At 40.4% G+C, this 24061-nt stretch overlaps 1 protein-coding gene across 22 annotated transcripts in view; it reads right to left on the bottom strand.

Annotated features, from left to right (window-relative positions):
• The window catches only part of DTNB (dystrobrevin beta), a 296683-nt gene that overhangs the window by 186989 nt on the left and 85633 nt on the right, over positions 1-24061 (bottom strand). For all 22 annotated transcript variants that reach the window (XM_055108155.2, XM_055108156.2, XM_034952753.3 and 19 more), the window contains 2 exons: positions 17009-17114; positions 13149-13315 (listed from right to left, as the gene is read on the bottom strand). In XM_055108155.2, coding sequence (XP_054964130.1) covers positions 13149-13315; positions 17009-17114 — 273 coding nt within the window. The remainder of the gene's footprint in view (positions 1-13148; positions 13316-17008; positions 17115-24061) is intronic.

Genomic DNA, 24061 nt, shown 5'->3' with positions numbered 1-24061 from the left:
ATTTCTGGAGTCTCAATTCTATCTTCATGCCAGTATCACTGTCTTGATTACTATTGCTTTGAAGTAAGTCTTAAAATCAGGAAGTGTGAGTCTTCCAAATTTGCTATTCTTTTTTTTTTTTTTTCTTTTTTTGAGACGGAGTCTCACTCTGTCACCCAGGCTGCAGGCTGGAGTGCAGTGGTGCAATCTCAGCTTACTGCAAGCTCCGCCTCCCAGGTTCACGCCATTCTCCTACCTCAGCCTCCTGAGTAGCTGGGACTACAGGCACCTGCCACCACGCCCGGCTAATTTTTTGTATTTTTAGTAGAGATGGGGTTTCACTGTGTTAGCCAGGATGGTCTCGATCTCCTGACCTTGTGATCCACCTGTCTCAGCCTCCAAATTTGCTTCTCTTTTTGAAGACTGCTTTGACCATTTTGGATCTCTTGTATTTCTATATGAATTTTAGGATCAGTTTATGGGGTTATGCAGAAAAGCAGTTGAGATTTTCATAGAGACTGCACTGAATCTGTAGATGAATTGGGGAGTATTGTCATTTTAAATGTTAAGTCTTCTAACCCATGAACACAGCATGTCTATTTCCTTAGGTCTTAATTTCTTCTTTTTGTTTTTGTTTCTTTGAGATGGAGTCTCTCTCTGTCACCCAGGATGGAGCACAGTGGTGCGATCTTGGTTAACTGCAACCTCCACCTTCCAGGTTCAAGCAGTTCTCCTGCCTCAGCCTCCTAAGTAGCTGGGACTACAGGCACGCACCACCACACCTGGCTAATTTTTTTTTTTTTTTTTTGTATTTTTAATAGAGATGGGGTTTCACCATGTTGGCCAGGCTGGTTTCAAACTCCTGACCTCAAGTGACCCACCCACCTGAGCCTCCCAAAGTGCTGGGATTATGGGCATGAGCCACCACACTCGGCCTATTTCTTTCAGCCATGTTTTCCACTTTTTAGTGCACAAGTTTAGTACTTCTTTGATTAAATATAATCCTATTTTGTTCTTTTTGATGCTACTGTAAATGAACCTGTTTTCTTAATTTCATTTTCAGATTGTTCATTGTCAATATAGAGAAATATAACTAATTTTTGCATTTTTTGTAGTAGGTTGGTACAAAAGTAATTGCAGTTTTTGCCATTAAAAGTAATGGGGAAACCACAATTACTTTTGCACCAATCTAATATTTTTGTATTGATTTTGTATCTTATAAACTTGGTAAATTTATTATCTATAATGGTTTTTTGTGTGTGTTAGGATTTTCTATATACAAGATCATGTCATCTGTGAAGAGAGGTAGTTTTACTTCTTCCTTTTCAATATGGATGCATTTTGCTTGCTTTCTTGCTTAAGTACCCTGGCTAGGACCTCCAGTACAATGTTGAATAAAAATGGCAGGAGTGGATATCCTTGTCTTTTTCCTGGTTTTAGGGGAAAAGCTTTCAGTCTTTCACTATTAAGTATGATGTTAACTGTGGGTTTTTCTTTCTTAAGAGACAGGGTCTCACTCTGTCACCCAGGCTGGAGTGCCAGTGATGCAATCATAACTTACTGCAGCCTCAACTTCCCAGGCTCAAGTGATCCTCCCACCTCAGCCTCCTGAGTAGGCAGGACTACAAGTGTACACGACCAAGCCCAGCTATGTTTTTTTCATTATTGTTATTATTTTGGTAGAGATAGGGTCTCACTATGTTGCTCAGGCTGGTCTCGAATTCCTGGCTTCAAGTGATTCTCCCTCCTGAGTCTCTCAAAGGGATTAAAGGTGTGAGCCACTCTGACTGGCCACTGTGGGTTTTTCATAGATGTCCTTTTTCAGGTTGAGAAAGTTCTCTTCTATTCCCAGTTTATTGCATTTTTTTTTTATCGTGACAGAATTTTGGGTTTTGTCAAATTCCTTTTTCATATTTATTGAGATGATCTTATTTTTCATCCTTTAGTCTGTTAACAAGGTATATTATACTGATTTTTGCATGCAAACCAACTTTTGCATTTCAGGGGTAATTCTCACTTGCTCATGTTGTATAATCCTTTGTATGTTCTTCCAAATTTGGTTTGCTAATATTACTTTTTTTAAAAAAAACTAAGAGATTCAAGACGTAATAGTCTAGAAGTAGCAAATTGGAAAACAGGTAGAAAAATAATCAGGGTGACTAGTGTAGGCAGAATTCTGTTTACCTTCAGCGAACCCTGTCCTTGTATGATCTCTTCCCCTTTGAGTGTGGGTGGAAGCTATAAATATGATAAACTATCATTCCTTCGATTACATTATGTTATAAGGCAAAAGGGAGATTACACTGGGTGGGCTTGGTCTAATCACATGAACCCCTTAAAAGCCATATTTCTCTGGCTGGTTGCAGGAAAGAAAATCAGAGAGATGCATTCTAGCTGGCCTAGAAGAAAGCAAATGTTCGTGTTGCAAACTGCCTATGGGGGGCCACATGAAAAGAAACTGTAGGCAGCCTCTGGGAGCTGAGACTCATCCTCAGCTGGCTGCCAGCAGGAAAATGGGGACCTCAGCACCACAGGTGCAACTAAACAAATTGTGCGAACAGGGAGCTAGCAGGAGGCCCTCTAAGCCCTAGGTGATAACTACAGCCTCAGCTGACACTTCGATTTCAGCTCAGTGACACCTGGAGTAGACAGCCTGGACTTCTGACTTACAAAAACGGAGACAGTAAGTTTCCACTATTTTAAGCAGTTAAGTTTGTAGTAATTTTTTAATGCAAAAACAAAGTTAAAACAGTAAGCACAAGTCCTGGTTTGTCCAAGATAATCACAGTTTATGCATGTTGTCCCTGCATAATTAATAGTGTCTCCTTTCACACTCAAGTGGGTCTGGTTTTGATGATAAATTACATGGTCACCCTAATAGTCAATCCCTAATAGTCAACAGTCACCCTAATAGTCAATCCCTAATAGTCAACAGTCACCCTAATAGTCAATCCCTAATAGTCAACAGTCACCCTAATAGTCAATCCCTAATAGTCAATAGTCAATTGACCCTAATAGTCAATGCACGGGATGTGAGAGAATAAATAACCACCTGAAAGGGTTGCAGGGAAGTGGCGTTCTTCCAGGACAGCCAAATTTCAATGGAGACAGGGGGTGGAAGAAATGTGCAGAGAAGCAGCTGAAAGTGAGGGCAGCTTGCTGGCCAAGGACCAGCGGTGCTAAAGGGAAGTGAGCTGTGGAGGACTGACTTATGAGAAAGCTGGGCTGGGGCAGGAAGTACAGACCATGATAAAATGCTGGTGTCACCCAAGACAAGAGGTCAGACAGCTTAAACGAGGACACTGACTGATAAAAGCAGAGACAGGGGGCATGGCAGACCCAGCCTCAGCAGTTTCTTTGAGAAGAGTTGGCCATTGGGTTAAAGGACTTGATTTTGTATATTCTGTTTTTAATTTCTTCATGTGTATGTCTTAGCTCTTGCTTGCCACAAGTGGGGATATTGTCTTATAAGTTAAAAAAAATTTGTCTAGTTTTGTACTTTGCACAAAGTTAATTGTTTAATTATGACACGTGGCTATTTAAAACTGGTCAGGAGCATGCTCAGTAAGCACACCTTTTTCCCATGAATACATATTATCTTTCATAATTCAAGAGATGTGAGGAGAGGGACACCAGTCACATGGAAATTGAACACTGCTTCTGACCAAGATAAGTCAACAATCTCAATTGATTCAGGTCTGTCACGAGAAAATTTGCTCTGACTCCCTGAATGGCTTACTTTTGCTATCACTAATGCCCAAACAACTATGCTGCACATATATAAGCTGTCCATCAACATTTTTTTAAGTAAAGCAATATTTATTTAACAGAGATTGTTAAAGAAATCCAAAATACTTCCTCATTTATAGAAGATTTTGAAGAACACAATAAGTAACTTTGTTCAGAGGTGGACTCTGCCATCTGCTGGGAAGAAAGGTGAAATTTCCATACTATCAACCAGTCAGTTACATAACTACCCTCCATGAAGGCCCTCTACTAACTGTATCTGTGGTACAGGCGTATTTTGTATAAATGGACATACAGAGTGAGAGACTTCCTGCCAAGGAGTAACTAGATGGGAATCAGATCTATCTTGGTAAAGTGAAACCAAGGAAGCAGAGATCTGAATGGAAGGCAGAGAAGGAGGCATATTTGCTATGAGCCTTCCTTGCATATCAAGAAAGGCTGAAGGCTGGGCGCGGTGGCTCACGCCTGTAATCCCAGCACTTTGGGAGGCCAAGGTGGGCAGATCATGAGGTCAAGAGATCGAGACCATCCTGGCCAACATGGTGAAACCGCATCTCTTCTAAAAACACAAAAATTAGCTGGCATGGTGGTACGCGCCTGTAGTCCCAGCTACTTGGGAGGCTGAAGCAGGAGAATCGCTTGAACCCGGGAAGTAGAGGTTGCAGTGAGCCAAGATCACGCCACTGCACTCCAGCCTGGCGACACAGGGAGACTCGGTCTCAAAAAAAAAAAAAAAGAAAAGAAAAGAAAAGAAAGGTTGAAGAGTTTCAGTTGGGAAAAATGAAAAAGGTCTGGAGATGGATGCTGGTGATGGCCGCACAACAATGTGAATGTCCTTAATGCCACTGAACTATACACTTCAAAATGGTTAAGATGGTAAATGTTATATTACATATATTTTACCACACAATTAATAGGAGCTTGGGAGGGAGGGAAGGAAGTACGCAGGCATGGAGGGAGTTTGGTTTAAAGTGAATCAGAAAAGCACGTATGCCCAGATCAAGGAAAAGGAAGGTTAAGGCTAAAGACCATTTAATAGTGATTTAAAAAAAAACACACACACAATTATATACCCAAAATACTTTACTTAAAAAAAACTAACCTATTTAAATATGGTAATAAAAATCCTAGTAAATATTATAGTTAGTTGTTTTAATAAAGTCTTCCTTCAAAAAGTATAATTTAGTAGGAAAACATAATAATCACTATGGTTAAATTAACCACTTACGTGGGAACCCTTGTTCTGATTACAAGGCTTTATCCCATGTGGGACAGACTGTAATTTCCAAACAGATACTGGGTAGAAGATCACTGTGACAATGTCTCCATCACACAGGCTCCTTTGCAATGTGACCTTCCCACAACCATCACCGGCACCATGAGTGGAGTCCCGTTCTCCTCCCCTTCATTCTGGGCTGGCCTCAGTGACTCCTCACATAAGGCAGAACGCAGCAGAAGTGAGGCTGCACACCTCCCACCGCCTGGGGTGAAAGGCCTGTGCCTCGGCCATGCTCTCCTGGACAACTGCTGTCTGGATGCCTCCTCTAGGGATGCTGTCTCTTAACACAGCGGCCAAGAGGTGAGAAGCACAAGCCACATTAAGAGACCACACATAGGTGGCCCCAGTGTCTGTTCCAGCAGATCCCGGCCTTCCCCATCCCAGGGCAGTCAGACACAGGAGGGAAGAACCCTCCAGTCACTCAAGCCACATCCTCCAACCCTGGTATTTCAGTCACCCCAGCGAAGGCCCCAGATGGCATGGAGCAGAAAAAAGCCAATCCTCTACCCCATCCAAATCTGCAGGTGTAATCAAATGATTGGTGTTTAATGTCACTAACTTTTGCTGCTTATTATGCAGCAAGAGTCACTGGAACACCACAGTACTGATGGCAAGGTTACTCAAATATTTATCAAGCGTCTCAAAGAAGAAGACTGATATAACCTTGCATGTTTGAATACAAAAATTAATATTTAGTTACTGTCCACTCTCTTATTTCCAGGTAGAGGGACTCTCTGACCCTCACTCACTCCTCTCCTAATCAGACTGGTTGGTTTTAGAGAAGGAAATGAACATGCCTAGATCAACCCCTTCCTCTCCCTTTTTTCTTGGGATCTGCACACTCCGCAGAGAGCACGAATTCTCCTCTCCACCCAGATCCATAAATGTTCAGGATCTGCTCCCTGCTGGAAATGCCAGCAGTTGGGTGGGGGTATATTTGATTCGGGGGCTACTGGCAAGTCCACAGTTTCCCCACAATTAAAACTACTTTCTCAAACAGACTGCCATTTGCCTAACTCCTGGCTGTCATCTTGTGGGGAGGAAAAGTGAAGTGCAACTAATGAGTCTTCTAGAATTCCAATAGGAACTACTATTAGAAATGGTGGCCGGGCGTGGTGGCTCAGACTGTAATCCCAGCACTTTGGAAGGCAGAGGTGGGCAGATCACCTGAGGTCAGGAGTTCGAGACCAGCCTGGCCAACATGGTGAAACCCTGTCTCTACTAAAAATACAAAAATCAGCCGAGCATGGTGGCGGGCGCCTGTAATCCCAGCTACTCAGGAGGCTGAGGCAGGAGAATCGCTTGAACCTGGGAAGGGGAGGTTGCAGTGAGCCGAGATCGTGCCCCTGCACTCCAGCCTAGGCGACAAAGCAAGACTGCATGTGGAAAAAAAAAAAAAAAAAAGGAAATGGTGTTGGAGGGCTGGGCTCCATGGCTTATGCCTGTAATCCCAGCACAGGAAGGTAGAGATGGGCAGATCGCTTGTGCTCAGCTCAGGAGTCTGAGACCAGTCTGGGCAAAACTAGCAAAACACTGTCTCTACAAAAATTATCTGGGAATGGTGGCACACGACTGTAGTCCCAGCTACTCAGGAGGCTGAGGTGGGAGGACTGCTTGAGCCCAGGAGGTCAAGGCTGTAGTGATCCATGATCACGCCACTGCACTCCAGATGGGCAATAGAGTGGTTTCCTGTCTCAAAAAAAAAAAAAAAAAAAAAAAAGAAGAAGAAAAAAATAGGTTAGAAATAGATATTCATTTATTCATTAGGAGACTTAGCTATCCTAGCTGTCTCCATCTTTCTTAAACCTACTTTAATCGGTTTTTGCCCCCATCACTCCACAGAAACTGTTCTCCAGACAATCTCCACATTGTTAGACAAAGGGTCAGTTCTTATTCCTTACTTGACTGTTGGCAGCATTTGACACAGTTGATCACTTCCTCCTCCTCAAAACACATTCTTCACTTGTTTTCCAGAACACACACTCTCCTGGCTTTCATCCCACCTCACTGGAGGCAGGATCTTCCTCTTCTCCCAGATGTCCTCATATTGAAGAGCTTCAAGGGTCAGTTCTTACTCCTCTTTTTCCTGCTCTATCTTCACTCGTTCTCTTCATGGTGTAAGTGGTATCACCCAGTCTCATGGCTATTTTAAATATACGCCATTGACTCCCAGATTTATACTTCTATCTCAGACTTCTCTCTTAAACTCTAGACTCATAATATACAATGACCTCAACAACTCCATATGGACGGATATCTAATAAGCAACTTAAGTTCAACATGTCCGGAACAAACGGTGAATCAAGGTTCATCCTTGATCCTAACATCTAAATGCTCTCCATCCACAGCCTTCCCCATCTCAGTCTATGGCAATTCCATCCTTCTATGCTCAGGACAAAATCTTAGACTTTTCCTTGACTCCTCCGCTCTCACAAGCCACATCCAACCCATTAGGCTGATGTATACAACATATCGTAATTCAATCCTTTTTACAACCTCTACTACTGTCCGACCATATCTTGTTTTAATTATCATTAGAATTTCTCCTAAATGGTCTCTCTGCTCCTCTCTTTCTTTTCTACTGTCTACTCTTTACATGGCATCTAGACTGACCATTTAAAAATATAAATCATGTCATGTTATTCTTCTATTCAAAACCCTATAAAGACTCCTCATTTCACTCAGAGTAAAAGTCCTTACAATGGTCAATGGGCCCACATTAATGTTTTCACCTTGTCTCCTACAATCCTCCCCTGCTCATTGCATTCTGGCCATGCTGGCTTCTTTCCCTGGATTTACAGGTATACCCCTACCCTGAACACTACCTCTTCTCTTCCCCAGATCTCTGCTGGTAAACTTCTAAGCGTGCTCAAATCTCATTTTCTCAACAAGGCCTATATGACTTCCCTATTCAACCTCCAATCTCCCCAGCCCTAAGTTCCTGACTCCACTTGCTACTCTGCTCATGTTAGAGTCCCATGCAGGTTGGCAGAAGGGCTGTGCTCCATCCATGCAGGTGCCCAGCCTCCTCCATCTGAGGACTTCTGCCTCAGCCAGTTCCTTTGGAGACCATTCTATTTGGTCAATGTATATCGGCAGTGGGGGGTAAAGACAGAGGCACACCTGCTTCAAACTGCCTTGGCTGAGAAGCGATATATATATAATATACAACATACCCTCCTTGTGGCCAGATGGGCCTATATGACTAGTTCTCTGCAGTGGAATTTAAGCAAAGGAAACCGTGGATACTAGTGAAACTTCAATCATCAGGTACCTTTTTGTTCCCTTTTCTTATGCACAGAGCACCCTTGCCTCCTCCCACCATGCCACACATGCCCAGGCAGAACACGTGCAGTCCAATTCAGTCGGTGCATCCAGGATCTCTGGATATGGCACAGTCTTCTTCATAAGGATCATGCAGAACTCCTTAAGATGCAATCTATGAACTAAAAAGGCAAACTATCTGCACCAGGCCGGGCGCGGTGGCTCACGCCTGTAATCCCAGCACTTTGGGAGGCCGAGGCAGGTGGATCACGAGGTCAGGAGATCAAGACCATCCTAGCTAACACGGTGAAACCCTGTCTCTACTAAAAATACAAAAAATTAGCCAGGCGTGGTGGTGGGCACCTGCAGTCCTAGCAACTCAGGAGGCTGAGGCAGGAGAATGGCGTGAACCCAGGAGGCGGAGCTTGCAGTTAGCCGAGATCGCGCCACTGCACTCCAGCCTGGGTGACAGAGCAAGACTCCATCGCCAAAAAAAAAAAAAAAAAAAAAAAACTAACTGCACCGTCCCTTCCTGCTCCCAATACACAACGGTGGAGCCGGAGCAGGAGTTTCTTCCTTATCCGATATCCTTCTGGGCCAGGTGGGCTCTGGCATACCCTCCAGAGGGGCTGCACAACCTTCACAACCCATCAACCTACCCTGCCAGACGAAGTTCTCAGAGGTTTTTTTTTTTTTTTTTTTTTAAATAGTAGTTTTATAGCTCAAATATTTAAGGGCTTGTTCAGTTCAGGCTCATAATTTCTTTGCCAATGTAATTCCCTCAGAAACTTAGTAGGCCTTTGATCTATTTGTTTCCAGTTGATTCCATGTGCCAGTAACCACACACAAAAAGTTCTTTCCTAAGACTAATGTAGTTCTTTGCCACTTGCTTTCAACTAACAGAAGCCACCTGGAGGCCATATGAACAAGGTCAGTTGCTTCTGGCTTTGGCTGTATGATAGAATCACTTGGGGAACTTTTTTTTTTTTTTGAGATGGAGTTTCACTCTTTTTGCCCAGGCTGGAGTGCAATGGCACGATCTCGGCTCACTGCAACCTCAACCTCCACCTCCCAGGTTCAAGCGATTCTCCTGCCTCAGCCTCCAAGTAGCTGGGATTACAGGCGCCCGCCACCACACCCAGCTAATTTTTTGTATTTTTAGTAGAGACAGGGTTTTACCATGTTGGCCAGGCTGGTCTCGAACTCCTGACCTCAGATATCTGCCCGCCTTGGCCTCCCAAACTGCTGGGATTACAGGAGTGAGCCACCATGCCCGGCCCACTTGGGGAACTTTTAAAAACTGTTTATATCCAGGGTTTCATGTACCTCAGACCAATAAATCAGAATCTCTGCAGGCAGAACCAAAGGGGATTCTGATAATCAGCCAAGAAAAAGAGACCATACCCTTCATCTGATCTTTACCACAGGACTGGGTCACCTTTTTCAACTGAGAAGGTCTACTAGGACTTTGTGGCTTAAAGCCTTTCTCAACTCTTAAGGCTTTCTCTCTAGGGTCTGGAAGCAGTCTGTTTCTCCTTTCACTGCCCCAAGAGTCAGAGCTTTCTCTGTTCCCTTTCATTTATTGCTTGTACACTAGCCAATTCTTTCTAAGCTCATCTCTATCCTATGTCACCTTACCATTAACAGTCTCACATTCTGATCTTTTCCAACACTTGACCTAGAGCCCGGTAGGTGTGAGGCGTGCCTTCCAAATTATCACAGATGACACATTTACCAAATTGGTTACCACTATATAACATGGGTTTCTGACTTTCCCTCTCCAATGTCAGTTTCCTCATCAAGTGTGCCACGTGACTGCTAAGACAATAACACACATTTTAAGATTTTAACAGAACTCTACTTCTAGTACTAAAATTTCAGTGACTTAACGCAAAGTTCTTATCATGCCTCCATCACAGTCAAGTGGGTTGCTGGATATTCTTCTCCACCCATCATTCAAGGACCCGGTTACCTTTCGCTTAATGGTTTCACCCTCCGCGGAGTCTTAATGACGTTCTTTCCACCAAGATAGCAGAGAGGGTACAGAAGGCACCCTGCTATTTATTAACTGTCTTCTTCTGGAAAGACACCTATCATTCTGTTCGCATTCCACTGGCAAGAACTACTCACATGGTTCCATTTAGCTACACGAAGGCTGAAAAGTGTAGTCTAGACATGTGCCAAAAAGAATAGGAAAAAAGTAATGCTGACAAGCTCCAGCAGTCTCTTTCACACTCATTAAAACTTAAGCTCCACAGGGCAGGAGTCTTTGTCCGGTTTGTTCACAGATGTATCCCAAATACCTCTTACAGGACCTGGCACACAGTAGGTGTTTAAAAAATAAATTTTGAATGAAAGAATGAACAGACAGGATGAATCTCAGATATGGTACCATACGGCATTTTCTTTGTAATAAAGGCAAACAAAATGGACCAAAGACTAAAAGAATGAATTATACTGCATAGCTACTGAGATAAAACATTCAACAGAAATTTTTGGAAAAATCAAAATAAACTTCCAGGTACTACTTAAAACTCATATGTCACATCTACAATGAAAATTCTTATACTAGCTGGTTAAACACACACTTAAACTCACGTATGAGCATACAGAAACATTTGTTCAAAACATTAGTATAAACACAGCCGACAATCTCAAAGAAATTACTATTAAATTGATAGCACATCTTTTTGTTAGCTGGAAACCTCTTTACTCAGCCTTACCAGTATGCATCTACCATACACAAGGCATACATCCATCAAAATTCAGAACTAATACGTTTATCACACTAGCTTCAAAATTATGCAGGATAACAATGCTTATTTTTAAAAAAATTTAAGTATCTTTAACAAAAATAAAGGAATTCATAAAACAAGCTGAAATAAGAATAACAACATATGCAAATAAGACTTAGTTCACAATAGTGCTGTGAGGGTCAAACAGAAATGTAAGAATTCATTTGTGATTTGTATACTTTTCTGTATGTATCTTATAACTCAGTGAAAAAATTCAAGAGTAGATGAAAACATGCAAATCATAAAGCAGTATCAGTCACTTGTCTCTAAACAAATACAAAACCCCCATTTTTAAAAGAGTTATAGGTTAGCCAAATGAGGAAATTCAAACCAGGGGGAATAAGAAGTTCCCAATTCTCTTAGCCCCAACATCCGGAATAAGAATTTTCAGTAGAAATATACCAGCAAACTCAGTCATCATGAAAAGTAAAACAGCAAAACTATCCCAGTGTAAAGAATTAGACTCTACACACACACACACACACACAAAACAGTGGAAAAAACATTAACAATTAACATAGTGAAGTACTTGTACTTTAAGATAGCAAAAAGAAACAATTTGAAAATCTGTAAATTTTCTTTATTCAATGAAAAAGAAAAGAAACTACTGTGTTTTTTCCTTTTTTTGGATTTTAAAAGTGGCTCTTCACAACCACCACCATCAAAAAAAAATGGAATTCACAACACAACAAGACCCAGGATAGGATATTCAGTTTAACAAAATTTTATCATTAATTATAACAGAAACCTATCTAGGAAAAAAAAAGGATCTTTAACAGATTTTCAGAGATGAAGGAACTAGAGTTAAGTGTAGATGTGGGTTGAAGTTTGTTTTCCTTTTTTCTTTAATTCCTGAAGTGAGTTTATTTGCTTTTTCTTGGTTGAGTTTTAAGACAACCAAAGGGAAAATAAAAACTGGTTATTAAAGCTTTCTAATACTTGAAGGCCAATAGGATAACCAGGCTAAAGAACCTAGATCCTGAATTATACTTCTGACCTTACATGTTTTTCTACTGTTTAGCAAACCACCAACCAACAAACAAAAACTAGAGGAAAGATTTTAAAACAAAGGCTGTAGCAACTTTTTGGAAGGAAAATATGGCATTTTTAGGACTCTGGAAATAAACTGAGAGAAAGGAAGGAAAATAATTGATGATAACCATGTTACATAATTTATAAGAACCACAGAAAAATCAGATATTGACTTCCGCCAAGATATTACTATTTTAAAAACTACTTTTGAAGGTAAAGACACCAATGTGGCAATGGTTGTAAAATACAATGTTTTTTCCAACTTTACAGGCATAAATACTTAACTCCTTTATTTTCTGCAACTTTCCTTGCACATTTAAACCCTATAAAAGTGAGGAAATTTTGCTTGCAAAAAGAACTTTAAGTCTTACTTAGAGCTCAAAAGAATAAGCATGGGGGGGGAGAATCCCTTTGTACGGTTGTTTTTTTTTGTTTGTTTTTTGTTTTTTGTTTTTTTGAGACAGAGTCTTACTCTGTTGCCCAGGCTGGAGTGCAGTGGCGCAATCTCGGCTCACTGCAAGCTCCACCTCCCGGGTTCACGCCATTCTCCTGCCTCAGCCTCCCGAGTAGCTGGGACTACAGGTGCCTGCCACCACACCCGGATAATTTTTTTTTTGTATTTTTAGTAGAGACGGGGTTTCACTGTGTCAGCCAGGATGGTCTCGATCTCCTGACCTCGTGATCCGCCTGCCTCGGCCTCCCAAAGTGCTGGGATTACAGGTGTGAGCCATCGTGCCCAGCCTGTACAGTTTTAAAATAAAAAGAAACTCACTTTTTGCTTTGAAAAGAGAGCATTGCAACATTCCATTTTACTGAATAAAAGAGACCATTTCAAATATACTATCTTTGTTTCCTGGAATTTTTAAAAATTCTGCTTTTAAAATCAAGTGAGGAAGCACAACATTTTTGCAATCCTGGCATAAATGTTAGTGTTAAGATTTTACTATATCACACCCTTATTTGGTAGGCATCCATGAGGAAACTCGCCCAGGTGCTGTTACTGATCAAACAGATTAACACTCAGGGACACAGATGAAACACAAAGCAGTTACCCAAGAGGAATGCTCCTTCATCTGGTGCTGGTTGCTGTGAGGGCCGCCGGCATGGCCACGCCAAAAGCAATTCTGGCAGAGCTGATAGTTGTGGCACTGCTGGCATCGGTACCGGAAACCCATCATACTCTCACATCGGCAGTAGGAGCACTCCACGGGATGGAAGACTTGTGGACAGGAGAGAAAAGGGCAGGAGGGAAGGGATAGAATAAAAGAAGAAAGAATAAAATTTCACTTGGAGAATGAAGTCAATACAGAGGAATACCAAAACTAATATAAAAACAAAGGTAAAAATAAAAGTAGAGCCAGATGCGGTGGCTTGCCCTTGTAATCCCAGCCCTATGGGAGGCTGAGGTGGGCGGATCACTTGAGACCAGGAGTTTGAGACCAGCCTGGACAACATGGCAAAACCCTGTCTCTACTAAAATTACAAAAAAATTGGCTGCGCATGATGGCACATGCCTGTAATCTCAGTTACTCAGGAGGCTGAGGCACAAGAATCATTTGAAACCAGGAAGCAGAGGCTGCAGTGAGTGGAGATCATGCCACTGCATTCCAGCCTGGGCGACAGAGCAAGATTCTGTCTCAAAAACAAAACAAAACAAAACAAAATTAGAACTAAAGAATCTAAATTGTCTGCTAGTCTAACTAGCCATTTACTAGAAAAAAAAAAAAGATTTAATACATCAGAAAAAAAATTCAACACAGACTAATGATTCTAATCTAATCATTCCAATGTACTATCAAGGGCAATACACAACTGTATGTTACAGATCACTATTTATACTTTTAAATGTTGGTAGCATAATCATTTCCTCTGGCAATTCAACTCTGAACACAAGAAAAGGAAGTTAATAGAAAAGAGAGATAGGCCAGGCGTGGTGGCTCACGCCTGTAATCCCAGCACTTTGGGAGGCCGAGGCGGGCAGATCACGAGGTCAGGAGTTCAAGACCAGCCTGACCAACATGGAGAAACCCCGTCTCTACTAAAAATATAAAATTAGCTGAGCGTGGTGGTGCATGCCTGTAATCCCAGCTACTTGGGAGGCTGAGGCTGGAGAATCGCTTGAACCTGGGAGGCAGAGGTTGCAGTGAGCCAAAATCGCACCATTGCACTCCAGCCTGGGCAACAAGGGTGAAACTCCGTCTCAAAAACAAACAGAAAAAGAAAACGAAAATTTGAATAAATCTTCATTGAACAACTCTTTCTAGCATTATATATATAAGACCACAATCTTACTTCAATTATAGGGACTTCTAGACTTGCTTCCAAAAATATATATTAACTAGTGAATCAAGACTCAAAAAAAATTGAGTATGAGGTGATAAAAACAATATAACAAGATTATATAGCATGATCACTAGGGACTAAAAGAAAACTAAACTCAGTAATGAGAAATCCAAAGGATATTACTTCTAAGAAATTCAGTTTTTTGCCATCAAGGTATTTCTATGGAATGCTGGAAATGCTAATTAAGAGCATGTGCTCCAAATTAACTATACAACCTAGTATAGTTCCTCCAGAGAACAGGACTCCCTCAATCTCAGCAAATGTCAATGAGGTCAACATCTGTGCGGCCAATATTTATAATTCTAAGTAATGTAGGTTAATATTAAAAGATATATGTATGTTAGTATTAAATTACCAAATACATTCTGATAATTTTGGTTGAACATATATGTCTATGTGATTCTCCTACGTTCTCTTCCAAACCACTCAAGAGCCAATCCTTAGTCAGTGGAATGGGTGACAGGTGGAAAAGCAGAGAACCAGAATGATGAAAAAATTAACAAGTGTGTTGGGTCAATTATAAATAAGAAAGAGAAGGACTGTTCAGGTTCTGGTATAAGTATTATTTTGGTAAAGTGCATCACTTAGTTACCTTGTTATATACTTACACTTGGATTAGTAAATCAATTTAAAAAGTGCAACTTTTGCTTAAGTGAATATTTCTCCTTATGCATAGTAATGTCAATATAATTCATGATGAACTTCATAGAGCCCAAACCAAAAAAAAACCATAAATACCATAATTTTATAATTTGTTTCTCACCATTAAAATTAAGACATACAGAAAAATATTAGTGTGATAGGTAACATATTTTATTTCTAGATATTTTAATGATTTTATAACATTTCTCTGTCTCTGATAAAAATATTACAAACCATATACATTAAGAATGTAATCAATAAATTATACACTTTATAAAAGTCACAAAAAAATGTTGATATGCATATGGATAATAATACATCTTGACAAGTGAGGCTCTTTCTACTTGGTATAGCAAATACAAAATGATTTTATGAAAATCAATTGGACATAAAACTACTAAAACACTTAAGGCTATAAAAGCATTGCTCTCCAAAATTTAAATCTATCCAAGAATCCTGTTTTAAAAATTTTGCTGTTTTAGTCTAGAGAGATTCTGGTCCTTTAAGAAATGAATCCTTATTCTGAGGTACTTGTGAACTAAAGCCATAGTTGGGTAAAAGGCTGAGAAAATTTTATTCTGAAGTATGGATAGGAAAGCGAAAAAATAAAAACAGTATGGATGTTTATTTTATTCTTCCGGGGGGATAAAAGTGGACTCTTGGCTCTTCCTCGTTCTCTTTTGAGGAATGAAGAAAGGCAAGAGCCTGGAGAGAGGGAAGGTTACTAGAAACACAATGGCCTTCCCCTTAACAAACTCCAACAACCTAAAGGAGGAGATAAACTGATGGCAAGAAAAGGAAAAATTAAGAAGTCACTAAGAGATAAGTACCATTTTAACTCAAAGCAAAACAAAGATTTATGTCAAATTACTGGGAGGGACACCAAGAATAGTTTCAAGGCAAAATGGTGAAGGAAAAAAAATGAGGAAAAAAAAAGGGAACCCACTGTTAAATTATATCTTGGCTATTTTTCTTTAAATCATTCCAAAATAATTATAGTTTTAGCAGTTGATATAGCATATATACAGTTTTTTAGAGATATGAGTTTGATAAATCAAAGAGGAAGCAGGAAGTCATAGCTAAAAATCAGTTGGGCTCAAACAAGAAACAATCATCTGGAATCTTAGGGAGGAAAAGCCTATAGTTGAAGTTGTATGACCTGATATGACTACTATAGTATCCTTTCTTTTTTTTTTTTTTTTTTTTTGAGACAGAGTCTCACTCTGTCACCCAGGCTGGATGCAGTGGTGCGATCTCAACTCATTGCAGCCTCCACCTCCCAGGTTCAAGCAATTCTCCTGCCTCAGCCTCCCAAGTAGCTGGGATTACAGGCACCCACAACCACGCCCGGCTAATTTTTTGTATTTTTAGTAGAAACAGGGTTTTGCCATGTTGGCCAGGCTGGCTGGAACTCCTGATCACAAGTGATCCGCCCGCTTCGGCCTCCCAAAGTGCTGGAATTACAGGTGTGAGCCACCATGCCCAGCCTACTTCTTGGTATCCTTTTTAAAGTAATAAGTCTCTGCGAGATCAGCCTGGCCAGCACAGTGAAACCCCATCTCTACTAAAAAGATAAAAATTAACCAGGTGTGGTGGCCGGCACCTGTAATCCCAGCTACTCGGGAGGCTGAGGTGACAGAATTGCTTGAACTCGGGAGGTAGAGGTTGCAGTGAGCCAGGATTGCACCACAGCACTCCAGCCTGGGCAACAGAGTGAGACTCTGTCTCAAAAAAAAAAAAAGTAATAAGTACCCTCCCTTTTTTAAAAAAAAATTCTTCTGAAAGCCAAAACCACAAAATGAAATGACAGAATGACAGCAAATGTCAACTGTAATTTTCAATGATATTAATAGCTAAGGACATTGCAAATAATCAGTTCCTATACTTTCTATAGCATGCGGAATTGAACAATAAAAGTTCTGCTTACCATTCTCAACATGGGCAAGCCTGTGCATGAGAGGTAGCCAGACAAGGCACTGGGGAGGAGGGTCGGCCATCATCGTGTCTAAAAACATATTTAGCATTATCTTTCTCTGTAAAGAGAAGAAAAACAAACATACTTTAAGTTTTTTAGGAATCTCCAAACTCCAAGTTTAATTTAGGATTTTTCCCATCCAAACTTTAGTGAATTATACGGTAAATTTTATAGCAAAATAAAATATTTTACATTACTACAGACACTACTACACGCTGTACTTTACACAACTACTATTAGTATATTCAAATGTATTCCCATATACATTATTTTATTTTAGTCAACTATATAAGGTAAACTAGGTTAGTCATTACTATATTCACTTTACAGATAAGCAAATAAAGCATTTAAAGGTTTTGTAGTGGCCTGGCCCAAATCAGACACAAACCCAAGACTGTCCTTCAAGTTACGACTTCCGCTTTCCAGTGGGGAAGAGAAGACACCCCACACCCAAGTATAAGAGCAGGGACTGTGGCTGGTTGTCTACCATATTTCCAGCTCTCCTAACAGTGCCTGGCACACAAGATGCACTTAAGTAACTATTGAAAAGATGATAATAATAATAATTTGAAGGGCAAACACCTAGACATCATTTAACAACTTTCTCATTTACAGAAGAGAAAACAGAAGCTTAAAGTAGTTTAAATAATTTGACAACATCATAGAGATAGTTACGATAAGGATGAGATTGGAACCTACATGTCCAAATGCCCATCACAATGCTCCTGTTATACCATCTCCCTAGCTAGACTGCATTTTTCTGTTCTATCTTTATTTCTCTTTTTAACAAATATATAGTAAGCTTCCACTGTATATGAAACACTGAAAGAGTATGTCCCACTTAGACACCAAATTAGAAAGCAGTCTAGAAAGATAAGATAGAAATAGAGTTATATGATATAGAGAGAACAAATTCTCCACAATATTTCGAATTAATGAATTTTCTTTTTATTTTCTCCAGCCCACATGACACCTTTCCAGCTCCAAAGAAAAGGAAAAAGGAGCTGAAAGTCCAGGTCACACAACTCAACAAGATAGTTCCGTGATTGTAACCTGGACATGAAAACCTCACTTCAAATTGTTCCAAAAGAAGAGCCCAGACAACACGGCACACACTCAGGAGGTGCATGGCCATCGGCTGCCTCCTCCATGTCTTGATCCCACCATTCAGAGGCAGGGTGGTGGCTGGGGCAAAGCCAAAAGCACACCCAGAATTTCAGGTTGGTCTCTCCCAAGTAACTGTTCTCAGTCCCACCACTTTCTTAATGTGAAGAACAGGATATAAAAAATATAGGTGTTTCCCCATAAAATGTTGAAATCATTTATTTCAGGGGGGGAAAAAAGGTAGAAAAGATAAAATTGGTTAGGGCTGACCTAAAGATATTGCTGGCTGATTACAAAATAACTCTGATTTTTACCACTAAAAAATATATATTTAACATAAACTGGAAGCGAGGAGTGAAGACACTGTGATGCTTGGCCTGAAGGACGGAGGCCCCCAGGGATGCCATCAGACCAACCACCGGAACCTCCCAACAAGAGTTCCTGTCTCGCAAGGCTCAAGACTAGACAGACTTATTCCTCTGCATCTTTCTAGCGACTGGGAGAATCTTGATTCCAGTATACGTAAATTGGAGGTCATCTTATTGAGAATAATATTTAAAATAAGAAACTGCTTAATGGGGAATAGAAAAGGGAGGTAGAGTAGAAGGCACAGCAGAAAAGAAGCTGTGCAATAAAAATCTGGAAAAGATGAAGAAAGCCAAGGGACAGTCTCATCTCCAGAAAGCCTGCAGGCCGGCAGGAAGTAGTTAAGTAATTGGACAGTTCCTCAATTTAACTTCTAATATGGAACTACTGTGGGGGCGGGAGGAGCTGAGAGCTACGCAAAAGGGCTGACAGAATGACTGGCGGTATGGAGCTGTCATTCAAAGGGCCTCTACACATCACTGAGCACTGATGGTGAAGCATGAGAAGTACCTACCCAAATAGGCTAAATAAAGGTTACCCTAAGTGTTTTCCATCTCAGCATCCAAGAATACTATTGTTTGAGACCTTGGTGGGATCTGGGAGGAACCAGTGAATAACATTAAAAACCATAAAGCCACCTAATGTTTGAATGCAGGAACAGATATGGAAAATGCCTCTATGGACATGCAAATAACCAACAAAACCAAGATAAAGTCAAAAGTGTCTATTCAAAATTATTGAGATTGGCTGGGCGTGGCAACTCACACCTGTAATCCCAGTACTTTGGGAGGCCAAGGCGGGCAGATGGTTTGAGACCAGCCTGGCCAACATAGTGAAACCCAATCTCTACTAAAAATACAAAAATTAGCTGGGTGTGGTGGCGGGTGCCTGTAATCCCAGCTACTTGGGAGGCTGAGACAGGATAATGGCTTGAACCCAGGAAGCAAAGGTTGCAGTGAGCCAAGATATCACCACTGCACTCCAGCCTGAGTGACGCAGTGAGATTCCGTCTCAAAAAAAAAATATATATATATATATATATACACACACACACATATAAAATAAAATTACTGATAGAAGATCCTAGAAAATTTTTAGCTAGTAAAAAGTGGTGAACAAAATTAAATGTATCATATCCTTTCTCATAAATTAAGTTTAATATTTCTGTAGCTTATGTTAAAAATTACATTTTTATAATCCACTTATAATTCTAATACTACTTTCTCTAAAATGTTTTGATTTGCCTACCATGGAGTTTTTGTATTTTTTTGTTGTTGTTGTTGTTTTTTGAGACAGAGTCTCGCTCTGTTGCCAGGCTGGAGTGCAGTGCAGTGGCGCGACCTTGGCTCACTGCAACCTCCGACTCCCTGGTTCAAGCAATTCTTCTGCCTCAGCCTCCCGAGTAGCTGGGATTACAGGCATGCGCCACCACACCCAGCTAATTTTTGTATTTTTAGTAAGATGGGATTTCACCATGTTGGCCAGGATGGTCTCGATCTCCTAACCTCGTGATCCACCCACCTCAGCCTCCCAAAGTGCTGGGATTACAGGCGTGAACCACTGCACCCGATCATGGAGTTTTTTTTTTTTAATCTTCAAGATGACAAGGTAGAATTAGATTTTGATATCTCTGAAGACCCTCATAAATAAACTTAGGATCAATCTCCAAAAATTGTCCTAAAGTCACACCATATATGACGTTTTCCAAAAACATGAGGAATGAAACTAGCAGAGCCATGTCCAAGCACTCTGTCTTCCACCAACCACATGATCTGGAGAAAATCACTGAACATCTCTGAGTTTCAGTTTTCTCATCTTTCAAGGGCTAAAGTAGCAGTTCTCAGTGTGATCAGGGAACCCCTGGAAGGTATTTAAACATTTTCATGGAGTTTCACGGAGCTTTGGAATATTTCATAATAATACTAAGACATTATTGGTCTTTTTCAATCTAATTCTCTGAAGAGTGTACAGTGGGGTTTTCCAGAGACAATGTGATGAAGCCACAATTATCTGAAAAGGCTACTAAAAGACTCTCCCTTTCCCAACTATGTAGCTGTCTGGGGCTAAATTTTCTTCCAAATTTTAACCAAAAGAGCATATCACAACAGATTGAATGGATAAGCAAACATGGGAATCCATGTGTCTTCTATAGAGGCAAATATTAAAGATAAGCAAAAATACAAAACCATGGCACTCTTCTCATTAAATTTTTGTTTTGAAATAGTTATTTGTCATAAAAATGTTATTTATGTTAACATATAATAGGTTCATCATTATTTTTAAGTGACTTAGTTTTTTTTTATTTCTCAATTTTACTTTTTTTTTTTTTTTTTTGAGACAGAGTCTCACTCTTTTGCCCAGCCTGGAGTGCAGTGGCTCGATTTTGACTCACTGCAACCTCCACCTCCCAGGTTCAAGCAATTGTCCTGCCTCAGCCTCCTAAGTATCTGGGACTACAGGCGTGTGCCACCATGCCCGGCTAATTTTTGTATTTTTAGTAGAGACGGGGTTTCACCATGTTGGCCAGGCTGGTGTTGAACTCCTGACCTCACGTGATCCACCTGCCTCAGCCTCCCAGAGTGATGGGATTACAGGCGTGAGCCACCATGCCCAGCCTCAATTTTAACTTCTAATATGGAAATACTGACAGACTTAACCCATATAAATAAAAGCTCTTTGGGGTCCTCAATAATTTTTACAGTATAACGAAGTCCTGAGACCAAAAATTTTGAGACCTGTTAGGAGAGGCTTCCCATCTCTAAAATTCCATGACTCAATAAATAATTTTATGAAAGGCAGGTTGGCTCTTTTTGTCCCCTATCTTTTTATTTTGTTTTTGCTCTTGAGTTGAACACATTCTTTGCATTTCTCCTTATTTTTAAGAGCTTAATATTAATATGAACTATAATAAAATGCAAATCATGCATTCCCACAATTCTCATTTTTCTCTCTTTCCCTCCAGATGTATATATATTTCTACATACTTGTGAACAGAATAGATATGAATACATCATCTGTTTTTTCACTTAACGTTCTATTAAACATCTTGTTTTGTACAAATTCTTCATTTCTAATCCTTTTAACAGCTGCCTGATCCACTGAGCGAAACCACCATGATTTATGCCTCCCTCTATAAAACACTGAGACTGCTTTTATCACTGTATGCAGTCTCATATTTTTTCTTAGAAACAAGCGTTTGTTTGTTGCTCTTTGTTATTCTAATCTAGACTGACAACTATTACCCTACATGCCATTCTCACTTCCCTTCCTCCACCCTTGACTACCTCTTCCCATTTTTAAAAGGGGAGAGGAGTAACCCCTTAAAAATGAAAAATCCAGTATCAATAAAATAACATGAGAAAATAAAATAATTTAGCTATAGATCATCATTGCTACAGTCTCCAACTTCATCATTTCCAACAAAAACTCCTATAATGTGCAACGTATAAATATTTACCCATTGCCTTATCATTTAAATGATGTATGACATTTAGTTAACTGTCTTGAAAGGGACACTTCTAAAGTTTTCAGGTTAAAACATTTTTATGCAAACTTCTGAGTATAGTTACAGAGATATTTTATCTGACAAGGGCAAACATACATTAATCAGAGTTACAGAGTTGTTGTAACTGAAAGGGGCAGTCTTTCAATTATTTTCACACTGAATTTCCCCACATCACAGATTTATTTTGGACTTTGAAAATAAGAGTAATTTATAATGACAAAATAATATAATGTTACTCTGCTTTTTATTAGAGATATTTTTATTTGTTATGGATAAAGGAAAGATTGGAAAAACTTCAAATATTCTGAAATACTATATTTCTCTCACTGCAAAGATTATTTCCTTTGAGAAAATCATGGAATAGTATCAATGAAAACGAGGATGCAAGTACATTATGAAGTTTAAGCTTTCATTAGAATTCAAACCAAAATTACTAATTTTCTCATGTCATACTTAACTTAAAATGCTTCATTAAGCACAGGCGGCCGGGTGCGGTGGCTCACACCTATAATCCCAACACTTTGGGAGGCTGAGGCAGGCGGATCACTTGAGGTCAGGAGTTTGAAACCAGCTTGGCCAACATGGTGAAACCCCATCTCACTAAAAATACAAAAATTCGCCAGGTGCGGTGGTGGGCACCTGTAATCCCAGCTACTCGGGAGGCTGAGGCAGGAGAATTGCTTGAACTCAGGAGGTGGAGGTTGCAGTGAGTCGAGAATGCGCCACTGCACTCCAGCCTGGGCAACAGAGCATGACTCTGTCTCAAAAAAAAAAAAAAAGTTTAAAAAATCATTCAATTAATCCAGGAAATAGTAAGTATCGATCGTTTTCCAGACACTGTCAGTCACTGGGGATGGAAAGCTGAAGGAGAGCAAGGTCCCTCCCTTCAGGGCATAACTGAGCTGTAGGTAACATGTCATGGAAGTAGAGAAGAGGACACAATCCTAAGATGAAAGATTAAAAACATCAAAGAAGAAGGCATATTTTTGCTAGGATGTGGAATCTGAAGCTTTTTTTGGAGGAGAGACAGAAAGTCAGGGGTTACTGGCATTTCAGTGAGAACTAAGAATATAAACAAAGACAAAAAGTTTGACTGCTTTGACTCACTCAAAACAGGTTACTCAAAACAAGAGAAATGCAAATCAAAACTACACTGAGATAACATTTCTCACCCATCAGATTGGCAAAAATTCAAGTGTGGGAACATGTGCTGTTGGCAAGGCTGTGGAGAGACAGATGCTCTCGCACAACACTGAGGGGGATGTAAACAGTGCAACCCCATGGCCCTGTGGCAACAGCTAAAAAGATCCCATGGTATGCTAAGGGTAGGAACAGGAGAGGGATGGGGTAGAGCGGGAGCAATCAGGAATGGCGGTGAAAAGATAGACTGTGGTTCGACTGCTGAGAGCCACAACATCATGCTAAGCAGCTTATCCAGCAGGCAATGAGGAGTGAGTCGAGTTTTTTATGAAAAATAAGGACATCAACAGAGCTGTATTGCAAAATGATGATTTAAACTCAAATTTGCTTATGATTAAAAGGAGTAATAAAACCAACATCTGAGAAAGCACACTCCTCTTCCTTAGGCTGCCATTGAGCCACTGAATAAAGTGACGAGGAGACCAGGGTCCTTCGTTTTCTGGGTGATTAATTTTTCTGCTTTACTTGAATACTAGTTAGTCATACATAAAGCAGTAAGGCAGAGGGGACATTGGAAGTCCAGAATGGGACTGCACACTGGACTGTGCCACCAATGAACACCAAGAATGACCTGGACCGACAGCCCCACACCCCACAGGCTGGGGAACTTCTTTCAGCTCATGAATCATCAGTGGGGAAGCGGGGGGAAGGGGTGCTTTCCTAGAGCATGTGGACAGCAACTACTGCTAACAAAAATCCTTTTCTAAAAAGAAAACAATCTTGAAGCCACTTGTCATTTCTATGTAAGGATTCATTTAGTAAGACACTCTCTCCTTCACAGGCCCAACTAGAATAAAATCACACTTCTAGGTCTCTACAATTTTGTTCAA

This window comes from Pan paniscus, chromosome 12, assembly GCF_029289425.2.
Source record: "Pan paniscus chromosome 12, NHGRI_mPanPan1-v2.0_pri, whole genome shotgun sequence".
In the NCBI taxonomy this organism is placed as follows: Eukaryota; Metazoa; Chordata; class Mammalia; order Primates; family Hominidae; genus Pan; species Pan paniscus.
This window is presented reverse-complemented; position numbering and strand designations above follow the sequence as displayed.